This window comes from Cnephaeus nilssonii (genome assembly GCF_951640355.1).
Source record: "Cnephaeus nilssonii genome assembly, chromosome: 19".
Lineage (NCBI taxonomy): Eukaryota > Metazoa > Chordata > Mammalia > Chiroptera > Vespertilionidae > Cnephaeus > Cnephaeus nilssonii.
In genome coordinates, this window is record NC_137090.1 from 50,153,502 (window position 1) to 50,165,982 (window position 12,481).

Consider the following 12,481-nt stretch of genomic DNA (forward strand, 5'->3'; position numbering starts at 1 on the left):
AGGTGCTTAATAGGTAATGCATAAATCCTTCCTCTGACCCCTTCAGCCAATTATGCCCCCACATACCTATTCAGACTTCCTCTCCCAAGTCTGCTGCTCCCCTCCCCACCCCCCAGGCTCCCCAAAGCACCAGCACTTTCCATTAATGTTCATTTATTATTTTATTCATGTGACCAGTACTTTTTAAGTGCCTAATTTGTGTTAGGCTTTGTCCTAGGCTCTGGGGAATACAGTAGGGAACAAAGACTATTTTCTCTGGAATGTTCACTCCCCTCTGCTCCATCTAGTCCTAACAAACTCCTACTCATCCTTCAAAACCCAATAACAAAGTCCTATTCTTTGGGAAGCTCTCAGACTTCTCCCTCTCCAGCCCCTAACATGAAACTTCTTTCTCCACTATACCACTCTTGAACCTTACGTGGCCCATCCAATGATGGGGGCCTGGGGTTGGGGTTCCCCAAGGAGTGGGGGCACAGAGGTCTACAAGGAGAGGTGAAGATATGTCTCTGCTGGAAGTTCTGTTCATAGGCAGTGAGTCAGGGGCACAGCTAGGCCTCCAGCTCCTGCTTCCTCCCTCAGATTTGTTTTCCAGCCACTCGGCAGCCATGGAGGACTGGCTGCCAGGGGCACCTTTTATTTGTACAGAAATGACCAAGGGTCATGAAGCCAAGCTGAGCGGCAGTACGGGGGCACCCACGGAGGGCATGTGAGAGGTTGAGAAGTGGAGCAGATTGGAACACCAGACCCATCAAACTAAAGGCAAAGTCCAGTTCATCCAGGCCACTGGTTTGGGGCTTCCCTGCCACAGGTGGGGTCAGGGCCAGGGCCTGCAGTGCACTTGGCAGGAGGCCCATGGGCCAGCCTTTGGGGGTTCCTCCTGCGTTCTGACTCAAGATTGCATGTCTTGACTCCATCCCAACTCTGGATAGGTCTTGGGTTCCTGGGGACTTGGGTCATTCCTCCTCCTACATTTTGGTCTCCCCTAAGGTTCTGGTCCTTATAGAGGTCATTAGCACAGAGAGGCCCGGTAACTCCCCTGGGGCCACAGAGCAAGCCTCCTGGCAGAGTGCAGGTGCAGGGCTGGAGGCTGGGTCAGAGCAGCGTGATCTCACTGGGGGGCAGCGTGAGCTGCTTCTCCCGGGCACTGAGCAGGTTCTCCACGTGCACAGCCACCACTCGACACAGTTCCAGGCCCTGCAGGAGAGACCAGAGTCCGCAGCCATCCAGCATGTCCCCAGCTCTCACCGTGGGGTAAGAAGTGGATGGGAGGCAGTCTCCCCAACTCCCCTAGGACCCTGAGAGGAGCATGATAAGCTGGAAGGAGGGATGCTGGCTATAGGCTGGAAGGGGTAAGCAAGCAGGAGACCAAGAGCATCTGCCAGCTTTATTGCATGTGAACCGGGTGACCTAGGGCCAATTACTGCACCTTTCTGAGCCTCAGTGGCCTCATGTAGGATCTCCGTTTACCAGGGTCTGCCTCATGGAGCTGTGGTGAGGATTCCATGTGTACATTCTTTAGATTTTAAAAAATATTAGTCCAGCCAATAAATGGCAAGTTTCTAACTGTATTGCCACTGTTACCACCTGGCACTCACAGCCCAGAATAAGCTATGTCTCAGCCTCAGGGCTCCCAACTGGGGGATTGGGGAAGGAGGGGATGGGTGGCAGGGAACTGTGGAAAAGCCATCTGTGAGTACGGTTCTCGGCCACAGGCAGTTGGAACCCCCCGGGAATGCCCTGAGGGCCAGCAGAAACTGGTCCGGAAAGAGGGTAGAAATAATGAGGGCAATACTTACTGAGTGGCAGGCATCGTCCTGAGTCCTGTGTCCTACCCTGCTAGTCCCCAGTGTCCCTATGAGGCACACACTCTGAGATCCCATTCCACAGGTGAGGAAACTGAGGCCAGAGCCTCAGAGCTGGTGGGTGGTGAAGACTTGAACCCAGGTAGGAGGAGGCCAACACTCTGAACTGCTTTTTTGCTGAGGTTAGCTGTGCCTGTCCCACCCTGGGGGCCACCTCAGCTAATGTGATCCGAGTGAGTACACAATGGGGTCTCCTCCCAGCCAGTTCTCCTACCTACATGCTACAGGGCTCCAGGCCTCACTGGGCTCATTGCCCCCTGACAGGTGTGGAAACAGGCTCAGTAAGAAGCAGGGTAGCTGAGATACCCTCACAGTCTGTCAGAGGTGGACAGGAGAGGGGCCTGGGTCTGTTGGCTGAATCATGCTGTACTCAGACATCACTACCTCCTGGAAGCCTTCCCTGATGACCTCCCGGATAGCTCAAGGACACCCTCTCAGCACTGATCGCCATGGTTTATTGGAGAAATTCTTTGATATCTGTTTCCCCCATGAGACTCGGGCTCTGTGAGAGCCAGTGCTGAGGGGTTTCAGTCACTTCAGTGTCCCTGCAGCCAGTGCAGAGCCTGCGACCTAGGGGTGCTCAGTGGTTACGTGTTGAATAAATGTGTCCCCGGTTCACATACATGCAAGAGGCAGAAGTGGACAAGCTAAAAAGGTCTCTACCAGTTCATCCAGCCACGGCTGAGCACCTGCTGTGCTGGCACTGTGCTGTGGATATAGTGCTAGACACACTGCCCTTTGTGCTGACAGTCTGGGGGGGACAGACAGAACACATAAACAAATAACTAAATGGTTTGCAGGCCACAGTGCGGGCTACCAAGACAGAAAGAGACGATTATCAGGAAGGAGGGTCAGGGAAGCCTTCTAGGAGGAGGTGATGTTTGTACTGAAACTAAAATAAAGGGAGAGAGGGAGCCCTGTGATTAAGAGGCGAAGGGGGGGCAAGCATTCCAGGTAGAAGGACAGTGAGTACAAAGGGTCTGGGCAGGAGGAGGAGGGCAATCTTGTCATCAGGGAGCGGGGAGAGGCCAGGATAGCTGGGGCGAGGGGTGAGAGCAGAGAGAAAATGAGAGGAGGGGACAGGGAGGGGAAGGGCTCCTAGGTTGGGGGCTTCAGTGCCTGGGAGGGTTGGGAGGGAAAGTGGAGAGACCTGCTGATCTCCAAGGGAGATGCTGAGTGGGTCATGCAGGAGAAAAAATATGGGGGCTCTCACAGCAAATGCTTTGGGGAGCCTCAGTGCTACAGAGGGTACTGGTGTGTGTGGGGGGGAGCCCAAACTCAGCAACATTCAGAGGCAGTCCGGGAGGAGGCATCAGGAAAGGAGCCCAAGAAAGAGTGGGTGGTCGGCGGGTATAAGGAAGGAGTTTCACTGGCGGGAAATGAGAGAAGAGGGTTCTGGGAAGCAGACTGGGCCGGAGGGTAAGGCCAGAATTGGGGTGACCTCGGCAGAAACAGAATTGGGATACAGTAGGAAGCAAACTGGGGAGCCTCGTCCTGAGCCAAAGGGGCTCTGCTCTGGGCGGTCAGAGTCAGGGCTGGGCAGTGGGAGGCTCTCTCTCTTGCCCTGGGAAATCAGCTCCTTCAAGGTGGGCCCCGGGGATGGGCATTGTCTGGGCCCAGATCTTGAGGAGGGATGTGGCAGGCTGTCAAAGGCAGACATGTGGGTCCCAGCCCCCATTCTGCCCCAATCTGTGAGCCTCAATCCTCTTTCAATGGGGTGAAAACTCTGGTTTTGCGCTCCCCACCCCCATGGGGCTGTGATACTTGGACAGGAGCCCAGAGGTCAGCCATGCCTTTCAAGGAACAGCCACAGTTGCTGCAAATAAGGAAGAAGCAGGTGGGCCTGTGTCTCTGTATATCACATGGGGACCCCACTATCCCTCCTTAATCCCAGTCCCCACATCGACCTTCCAAGCCCAGCTTCTGTGTCAGTGCCCTTTCACCGACCTTCTAGTGCCCTCAGAGGAAAGCCCCGACCTCAGCTTGGCACTCACGGACCTCCAAGACCTCTCCTGTCCTGGCTGTCTCCCGGTTCCCTACCAAACTCCTCGCGATTCTGCAAACAACCTGGCTCTTTCCCAACATCTCATCCCCAAGACCGCGCTGGGAGACCACTGTAAAGGCTGCAGTTCTGTGCAGTGTTGGGGTAGTTCTGTCACCTGCACTGGGCTGGATGTTCCCTGTGGCCTGGCCAGAACACACAAGGAGGGGACAGGGATGGGTCCCCTTGGAGCCGGACGCAGGGGAGAGCCTGGTGAGTGAAATAAGGGAGTGAGGGTGGGTGACAAGGTCTGGGTGCTGGGGGAGGGCCCACCTGCTCCAGCTGCAGCTGCATGGTGCACTGGGCTGCCACATCCCCCAGCACGATCTCCACGTAGGGGTAGCTGGAGCTGGCTGTGGGCCGCTGGGTCCACGTCGACTGGATCTCCTTCAGGGGGAACTTCACCATCAGCTCCTTGGGGCAGGGGGCAGACAGGCCTATGGGTGGAACAGTCTCACCCACCTTTATCCCTCCCCCGCAGACCTGATCAACAGGAGGCAGGACACCCCGCTTGAGTACCAGCTCCCCAGTGGCTTGCTGTGTGACCTGCAGCAAGTCATCGCTTTACCTCTCTGGGCCTCACCTGTAAAACTGGTTCACAATGCTAATGCATACCGCTGCAGTGTGCCAGGCACTCTTCCAAGTGCTTGGGATCCAGGGGTGCTGTAGATGCGGGGTGCCCTGACCTTAACATCAAGCCTGCTTCTTAACACCTGCACCCGTGGAGCTCTCTTTCTAGCTCCAGGGGCTCCCAGAGCACGTGCGGGAAAGCCAGAGCTCTGAGCGTGAATGCCTCCATTAATGACAGATGGGGCCGTGGTGGGTAGGCGCCCTGGCTCCCTTGACCCCAGGCCAGAGGGCATCCTCTGTGGGGTGTGTTCCATGCCGTCTCCCGAGAGCCCGCTGGACTCGTGCCACCTGCATGGCGGCAACTTGCTTGCTAACCTACACTTCCCAGGAAGTGTGGCTGTCCCTTCCTGTCTCACCTCCTCACTCCAGCGCTTCCTGGAACCTCCTCCACATAACCCACCTGCCCTGGCTCACGTGGAGGTCCACTTCGGGAAAACTAAAAAAGGGCAGCACGTCCTATTTGTTATGGACTTAATCGTGTCCCCCCAAATCCATATGTTGAAGCCCTAACACCCCATACCTCAGAATGTGGCTGTACTTGGAGACTGGGCCTTTAATGAGGTGATTAAGTTCAATTGCGGCATTAGAGGGGGCCCTAACTCAATCTGACAGTGTCCTCATGCGATAAGGAAATTTGGACAAAACAAAGACACCAGGAACACACATGCAGAGAACAGGTCACGTGCGGACCCCGGAGAAGACGGCCACCTATGAGCCACGGAGAGGAGCGGGGCCTCAGGAAACCAACCCTGCCGGCACCTGGGTCTTGGACTTCCAGCCTCCAACACTGAGAGACCATTACAGTTCATTCTGTTGCTGATGCCCCAGTCTGTGGCAGCCCACGCTGACTAAGACATTGAGTGTTCAGCGTGTGTTTTACTGTCACAGCTTCATGGGGTGGGTTCTGTTATCCCTGTGTTCCAGACGAGGAAATGAGGCTTAGTGAGGTGTGGGGACTGCCCCGGGTCTCACAGGTGTAAGTGGTGGAGCTGGGCTCAGTCCCCCTGAGGGGTGGGCTCCGAGGACAGGGGTGGGCTCCGAGGACAGGGGTGAGCAGCGGAGCAGGCTGAGGCCACTCACGTGGGTCTCAGTGCTGAGGAAGTTGAGGCCATTCTGGTTGACGGCCAGGATGCTGGGGGCCGGCACAGCAAGGTTGCTGCAGCTCTGAATGAAGAAGAAGGAGGAGCCGAACAGGGGTGAGGCGCTGAGGAGGCCTGGGGCAGGAGAGAGACAGTCAGAAGGAGGGGCTCATCAGTGGCGCGGCCTTCAACTGCACGTTGCCCACAGCCCTCCCCTCCCCACTGCAGCCAGCACAGGGTGCTCCCTCTGAGCCTCCTGTCTCGCACCGCCCTGCCCTCCCCCTGCTGCAGCTCCTGGCCCTGGCAGCCTGCTCTCTCTGCCAAGAGCCACCCAGAGTCTAGGTGGTGCCTTGGCGAAAGTTTTAGAAAGGTGTTCTCTCCGGGCAGCTCAGCTTGACTCACACGGAAAATGCCTTTGTGCAAAGAACAAGGTGCCTTCATCTCCACCCTCCAAACCCCTCCTCAGCAAAGCCCCCAGGACCCTCTCCCCCAGCCCTGGACTCTTACCCAGAAACTGGGCCCGGGCCTGGTGCGGGCTGAGCGCTTGTGTCTGCTGCCGGTGCTGACTGACCAGGCTGAGCCAGGCGGAGCCGGCCGTGGAGTGGTAGAGCTGAGCCGGGATGTACTGCTGGACCTCCCGTCTGCATGGGGAGGGAAGGCGGTCCTGAGCACCTGTCTCCTGCGGTCCTCACTGCAGGCTTATGCAGAGCGATGTGCTCCTCGCTCCTCCCCGGCAGACTAACCGCTGGGGAGTGCAGAGGGGTTGGGGCTGGGTATTAAGTGCTCACACGGTGCCCTGGCACACAGCAGGTGCTCAATAACGGCTGGCCAGCACCACTAGACTTCCTGTTTGAAGATGAGGGAATTGAGGCTCTGAAAAGTTCACTGACTAGCCCAAGGTCACACAACAACCAAGTGAGTCTGAGTGGGGGGCTGAGACTTGAATCCTAGGTGGGTTCATACTTTGTAGTGCCTACCCCTAAGGAGAAACCCAGGCCAGAGGGGCAAGCACAAGGTGGTGGCAGGTGTGGAAATACCAGAGCCGCAAAGCCACCACCAGCACTAGTCAGAGTCTGGGGTAGAGGAAAGCTGCAAGACCCCCATCTCCACTCCAGCCCCTTCTCTCTAACATGCTGGCTTCCTCCTAACAGCAGTTCCAGCCAGTCCCAGTACCCTGAGCTGCAGGCTGGGAAAAGTTTGGGAGAAAATCATGGCATCCCCTTTCCCAGGAGACCCCCTTCTTTGCAGTGCTGGGGTACTGGCCTGGCACCTGGACCTGGCCTCCCCAGGGTTGCATCCTTGTCCCCCCCCCCCCCACACACACACACACTTAAGCTTCAGTAAGCCATGTGCCCTCTCTGGGCCTCAGTTGCCTCATCTGTATAAGGGGAAAATAAAGTGGATACAGAGTGCTTTGCAGAAAGTAAGAACTCAATGATTCTTTCTACCCAGGATTAGATTATAGTATACTTTTATGTGCTTCCCTGCTTTTTGCTTAAAACCATAACATAAAAGAGCTTTACGTATTGAGCCCTTACTGAATTACGGCACCAGGACATTCACTGTAGATACATTATCTTACCATTATTCACACGGATTTTCAAAGTGGGGCCGAGGCTCTGGGGGGTCAAGGACACTTCCATGTTAACACTAAGCCGTTATTTGGTTTTTCCCCTCTCGCTCTCTAACAAGTACAGGGGAGTCTGCCAGAGGCTACATGGCACGTGAGACCAGAGCAGACTGGCTGCAGAGGCAGGCATGAGAATGCAGGTGTCTTCTGTTCAGCCACACGGTGAAGAAGTTCACAGCCCCAGCCGCTGTGGCTTAGTGGGCTCGAGCGGTGCCCCGTATGCCAAAAGGTAGTGGGTTTGATTCCCAGTCAGGGCATGTTTTGGGAGGCAACCCATAGATGTTTATCTCTTAGATCACTGTTTCTCTCTCTCCCTGCTCCTTGTTCTAAAATAAATAAAAATAAAATAAAATAGATTTACAAAATGTGAAAACAGTGCCACTCTTCTCACTAAATTTTTTTTGAAAATACATTTTTATGTTGTTTATATTAACATGTAATGTTAATTTATATTATCCTATATAATAAAAGGCTAATATGCAAATCAACCAAATGGCGGAACAACTGGTCGCTATGACATGCACTGACCACCAGGGGGCAGACGCTCAATGCAGGAGCTGCCCCCTGGTGGTCAGTGCACTCCCACAGGGGGAGCGCCACTCAGCCAGAAGCCGGGCTCATGGCTGGCGAGCGCAGTGATGGTGGCAGGAGCCTCTCCCGCCTCCACAGCAGTGCTAAGGATGTCCGACTGCTGGGCTGAGGGACCCCGCCCCCCCACCGAGTGCACAGATTTCGTGCATCAGGCCTCTAGTCTATATATAAAAGCCTAAGCGACCGGGCCGACCGGCCAGCTGGGAGCTATGACATGTACTGACCACCAGGGGCAGACGTTCAATGCAGGAGCGGAAAACACAGTGGCATGGGCCTAGTGGGGGCTGAGCGCTTGTGTCTGCTGCTGGTGCTGACATGCAGTTGAAGGCCGTGTGCCCCTCCCCTCTTCCCTCTGAGATTCATCAGTGTGTTCCATGTTTCCATGCCTGTGCGTTGAGCGTCTGCCCCCTGGTGGTCAGTGCACGTCATAGCTACTGGTTGAAAGGTTGAACAGTTGCTTAGGCCTTTATATAGAGAAATGTAATATATTATCCTTGTTTTTAAATTAATTAATCAGTATTTTAAATTGTTCCTTAGTTTAATTTTGACTATGGTAAATATATATTAATAGATACAGCCCACATAAACAAAAGCTCTTTGGGGTCCTATTCCTGAGACCAAGTCTGAGAAGGACTGATTTATCACCCCTGTGAGGACATAGCACCCAGGAAGGCCTTGCTGTTGGATGCAACGCCCTGGTGAACATTTCCGCACGGCCACGTGTATTCCCCGGTTGACGGGGCTGTGTGTCCTGAAAGCCTTCTTATCATTAAATTTACTCTGAGCTGTAATACCAGCTGGAAGCACCCTGTTGTGGGAGGAGGCGGGCCCCAGCTCTTAGGGCGAGTTGGAGGATGTTAGCCCATAGCCAGGTCAGCCCCTTCCCAGACAGCCTGCCGGTGTGAGCGGGGCGCGCGGGGCCTGGGATGTCCAACTCTGAGAATGTGGGGGGCTGGCGGGCGGGCAGGTGCTCACATGCTGGGCAGGTAGAAGCGGTCCTGGGCCCGGTGCTGCAGGGACGCCAGCTTGGACACTTGCTGCAGCTGTTGCTCGCGGGGCTGGCCGGCTGGCATGCTGCTGAAGAGGCCCTTCAGGTAGTCGGGCAGGACCTGCAGGGCAGCAGGTGTGCAGGGCGGTCAAGCACGTGGGGCATGGCAGTCCCCCAGTGATGTGGAGAGTGTGGGTGTCTGTTGGGCTGGGGTTACTGAGAATGGAACATGCTTGAGTCACTAAAAACAGATTCATGGGCTGGACCCCCCGGACTCTGATTCACTAGATCTGGGGCTAGACTTAAGGATTTGCATTTTACCAAGTTCCCAAGGGCCGAAACCGGTTTGGCTCAGTGGATAGAGCGTCGGCCTGCGGACTGAAGGGTCCCGGGTTCGATTCCGGTCGAGGGCATGTACATTGGTTGCGGGCACATCCCCGGTGGGGAATGTGCAGGAGGCAGCTGGTCGATGTTTCTCTCTCATCGATGTTTCTAGCTCTCTATCTCTTCTCCCTTCCTCTCTGTTAAAAATCAATAAAATATATTAAATAAAAAAAAAAGTTCCCAAGGAACGCTGCTGGCCTATAGACTAGCACTGGACTGGACTGCGTGGGGTAGTTGGCAACAGTGACACCATGTGGCCATAAAAGCCAAGTAACCTTATTTTGTACTTGGAATTGGGGAGAATTTGGCACCAGCTCCACACGAAAAACACTCTCTGTCCAAGCACTTCCACAAATGTTAGCAGAGGAGGGAGAGCCGGGTTTAAAAAGCCCAGGACCCTAACTTAGAGGGCCGGGGTTCCACAGGGAGTAACACAAAGGTAAAAGCAGCACTGGCAGCCACGGCCTCCTTAGGCTGAGAGGGACAGGCCATGCACCCTGAGGAGGCGAGAAGGGGAAGAGGTGCTGTTTGGGGCAGCCTTGCTGGGGAGGACTTAGGAAAGCAGAGACATGCCCGGCCGGTGTGGCTCAGTGGTTGAGCATCGACCTATGAACGAGGAGGGGTCAGGGTTCAATTCCCGTTCAGGGCACATGCCCTGGTTGCAGACTCGATCCCCAGTAGGGGGTGTGCAAGAGGCAGCCAATCAATGAGTCTCTCTCATCACTGATGCTAGGTAGTGAGGGTCACGTCACTGACTGCTCCGAGGAAGCCGTGCCGGGAGCAGGGCACCAGGGCTAGAAACGTCAGTGGGGACCACCCGAATCGTGAAGGCCTCAAACCAACAGCCATGGAGTTTGACGTCACAGTCCTGGGGAGCCAGGAAGGTTCCAGAGCATGAGCAGCCCCCACGTGCTGACCTGGTTATAGTGCATGGTCACGTAGAGCTCATTCTCAAACTTCAGAGGCTGGGCCCAGAGCACACGCCGGAACCAGAGCATGTAGCTGCCGTCCACCTGCTCCATCTCTGAGGCCACGTCCAGGATGTAGGTGCAGCGGCTGAGTGGGCACACGTGCTGGCCTGGGGAGAGCCAGAGGCAGCTGGGGGCACGTGTGTGCACATGTGTACGCCGGTGCACAGGCGCACACCCCCAACCTGTCACCCAGGCGAGCATCACCTGGGCAAGCCCCTCAGCTGGGACATGCTAAGGACCAGGGCGCCCTGTGTGTGTGGGTGCTGATGACTGCCGACGGGAATGCCTCTCTGTGGCCGCTGGGTCTGGGAAGGTGATCTGGGTCACGCTCAGACACAGCCCAGTCCGTTTCCAGAGGAGGTGGGGACAAGGGGAGGCGCAATGCGTGCCTTTCGGCAGAACCCCTTCAGAGGGCACTGCTGGGCTCCTGAGTGGGGGTGGGGAGGACGCAGCCGGGCACCGAGTGGGTCAGAGCCGTGGCGAGGCTGAAGGGAGGCTTCTTTATTTCCTGCTCCCCGTCCCACACCGCCCATAAAATGTTACCAACGAGAGGGCCGGGTCATGATGATAAAGTCCGGACTCTTGAGCCCAGATAGCCTGGGTTCAAAGCCCAAATATGTGACCTTGGGTAAGTCCCTTGACCTCCAAGGCAGGCTGATTACTGGCCCTTTCTCAAAGACACCCATGTCCTAACCCTGGGACCTGTGAATACGTCACCTTCATGGCAAAAGGGACTTTGCAAATGTGATTAAGTCAGGGGTCCTCAATCTACGGCCCGCGGCCACATGCGGCCCGCCGAGGACATTTATCCGGCCCGCCGGGTGTTTTTGCCGCCGCTGCCTGTCCTGCTTAGCAGCCGACTTAGCAGTGTGCATAGGAATTTGTTCATAGTGTTTTTTTAAACTATAGTCCGGCCCTCCAACGGTCTGAGGGACAGTGAACTGGCGCCTGTTTAAAAAGTTTGAGGACCCCGGGGTTAAGTTAAAGATCTTGGGATGGAGACATTATCCTAGGTCATCCAAGTAGACCGAATGTAATCTCAAGGATCCTTATAAGAAGGAACAAGTGAAAGAGAGAGAGGAGAGAGAGAGAGAGAGAGAGAGAGAGAGAGAGAGAGAGAGAGAGAGAGGGAGGAAGATGCTGCCTTGCTGGCTTTGCGGATGGAGGAAGGGCATGAGCCACGGAATGTGGGTAGTCTCAACAAGCTGGAAAAGACAAGAAAAGAGTGTCTCCCCAGAGGCTCCAGCAGGAACCAGCCCCAGGACTGGTTTCAGGACCTGCAGAGCCATAAAAATATAAGTGCGTGTGGTTTTAAGCCCCCAGTATGTGGTGATTTGTTACAGCAGCAACAAGAGACTACTACACCCGCGTGGGCCTCAGTTTCCCCATCTATAAATGGGGGTGGTAATGGGCTCCACGAGTAGGGCTGTTGTGGGGATTGAAGGAGATGGTGGAATTAAATGCTTTGAACTGTGCCTGGGACATAGTCTGTGTCGGTCACAGGACTGTCTGTTACTGCCTTCCCCTCCTGCCATGCCTTGGCTGGACTCCGGGCAAGGGCTGAGGACAGACACGTGGTCCAGGGATGAGGTGGCAGTGGGAGAGCTGGTAGGAGAGGATGCAGCCGGCCAGCTGGCGTCTCCGTGGGTAAACAGCAGAGGGCAGGGGTGGGGCCACAGGAGAAGGACCTGTGAGACCCAGGGAGGGCCTCTATGGCTATGTTAAGGCACAAGTGGCGGGGAGAATGCTCGCCCTGTGGGTTCCAGGAGCTGGGGCCTATTAAGGGAAACGTTCCTAGGATGGGGCTCCTTGGGGGCAGGGTCCCTGGGCAGGCCCCGAGGGGCAGCGGAGGCGTCAGGGGCCCCTCCTCCACGAAGTCCCAGTCTGGCAGGCGAGACAAACGTACACACAGCGGAGCAGAGAGGGACAGACCAAGGGCTGGGGTGCTCGGTGCACAGAATGGTCGCTCCACACGGGGGTCGAGGGGCTTCTGGGAGAAAGTGGCATCCGGCCTGGACCCTGGAGGCCATGCAGGGCGTGAGCCCAGCATGCTGGGTCCTCTGGCAACTCACCTCGGTTGGTGACAAGAAAGATGACATATTCATCGAAGGCCTCAGGGCGTGTCAAGGCCATCTCAGCACAGATCTCCTTCACCACGTCCAGGGCCACCTGCGGGAGGGGCGAGTGAGGCTGCGCCAGCCACGCCCACTGTCCTCCCAGCCGCCAGCACCGGAGAGCAGAGCTGCCTGGGCCCCGGGAACCGCCGCACAGGCCGGGAGCACAGCTGGTCTGAGAGGCCCAGGCT

At 56.0% G+C, this 12,481-nt stretch overlaps 1 protein-coding gene across 1 annotated transcript in view; it reads right to left on the reverse strand.

Annotated features, from left to right (window-relative positions):
• Nucleotides 1-159: 159 nt before the first annotated feature.
• MYO15A (myosin XVA) overlaps nt 160-12,481 on the reverse strand; it is a gene marked incomplete at its 5' end in the record, with an annotated part of 56,108 nt that continues 43,786 nt past the window's right edge. Inside the window, 7 exons of the mRNA XM_079799120.1 lie at nt 160-1,194; nt 4,177-4,317; nt 5,614-5,747; nt 6,120-6,253; nt 8,809-8,942; nt 10,123-10,283; nt 12,249-12,345. Coding sequence (XP_079655246.1) covers nt 1,093-1,194; nt 4,177-4,317; nt 5,614-5,747; nt 6,120-6,253; nt 8,809-8,942; nt 10,123-10,283; nt 12,249-12,345 — 903 coding nt within the window. The 3' untranslated portion in view covers nt 160-1,092. The remainder of the gene's footprint in view (nt 1,195-4,176; nt 4,318-5,613; nt 5,748-6,119; nt 6,254-8,808; nt 8,943-10,122; nt 10,284-12,248; nt 12,346-12,481) is intronic.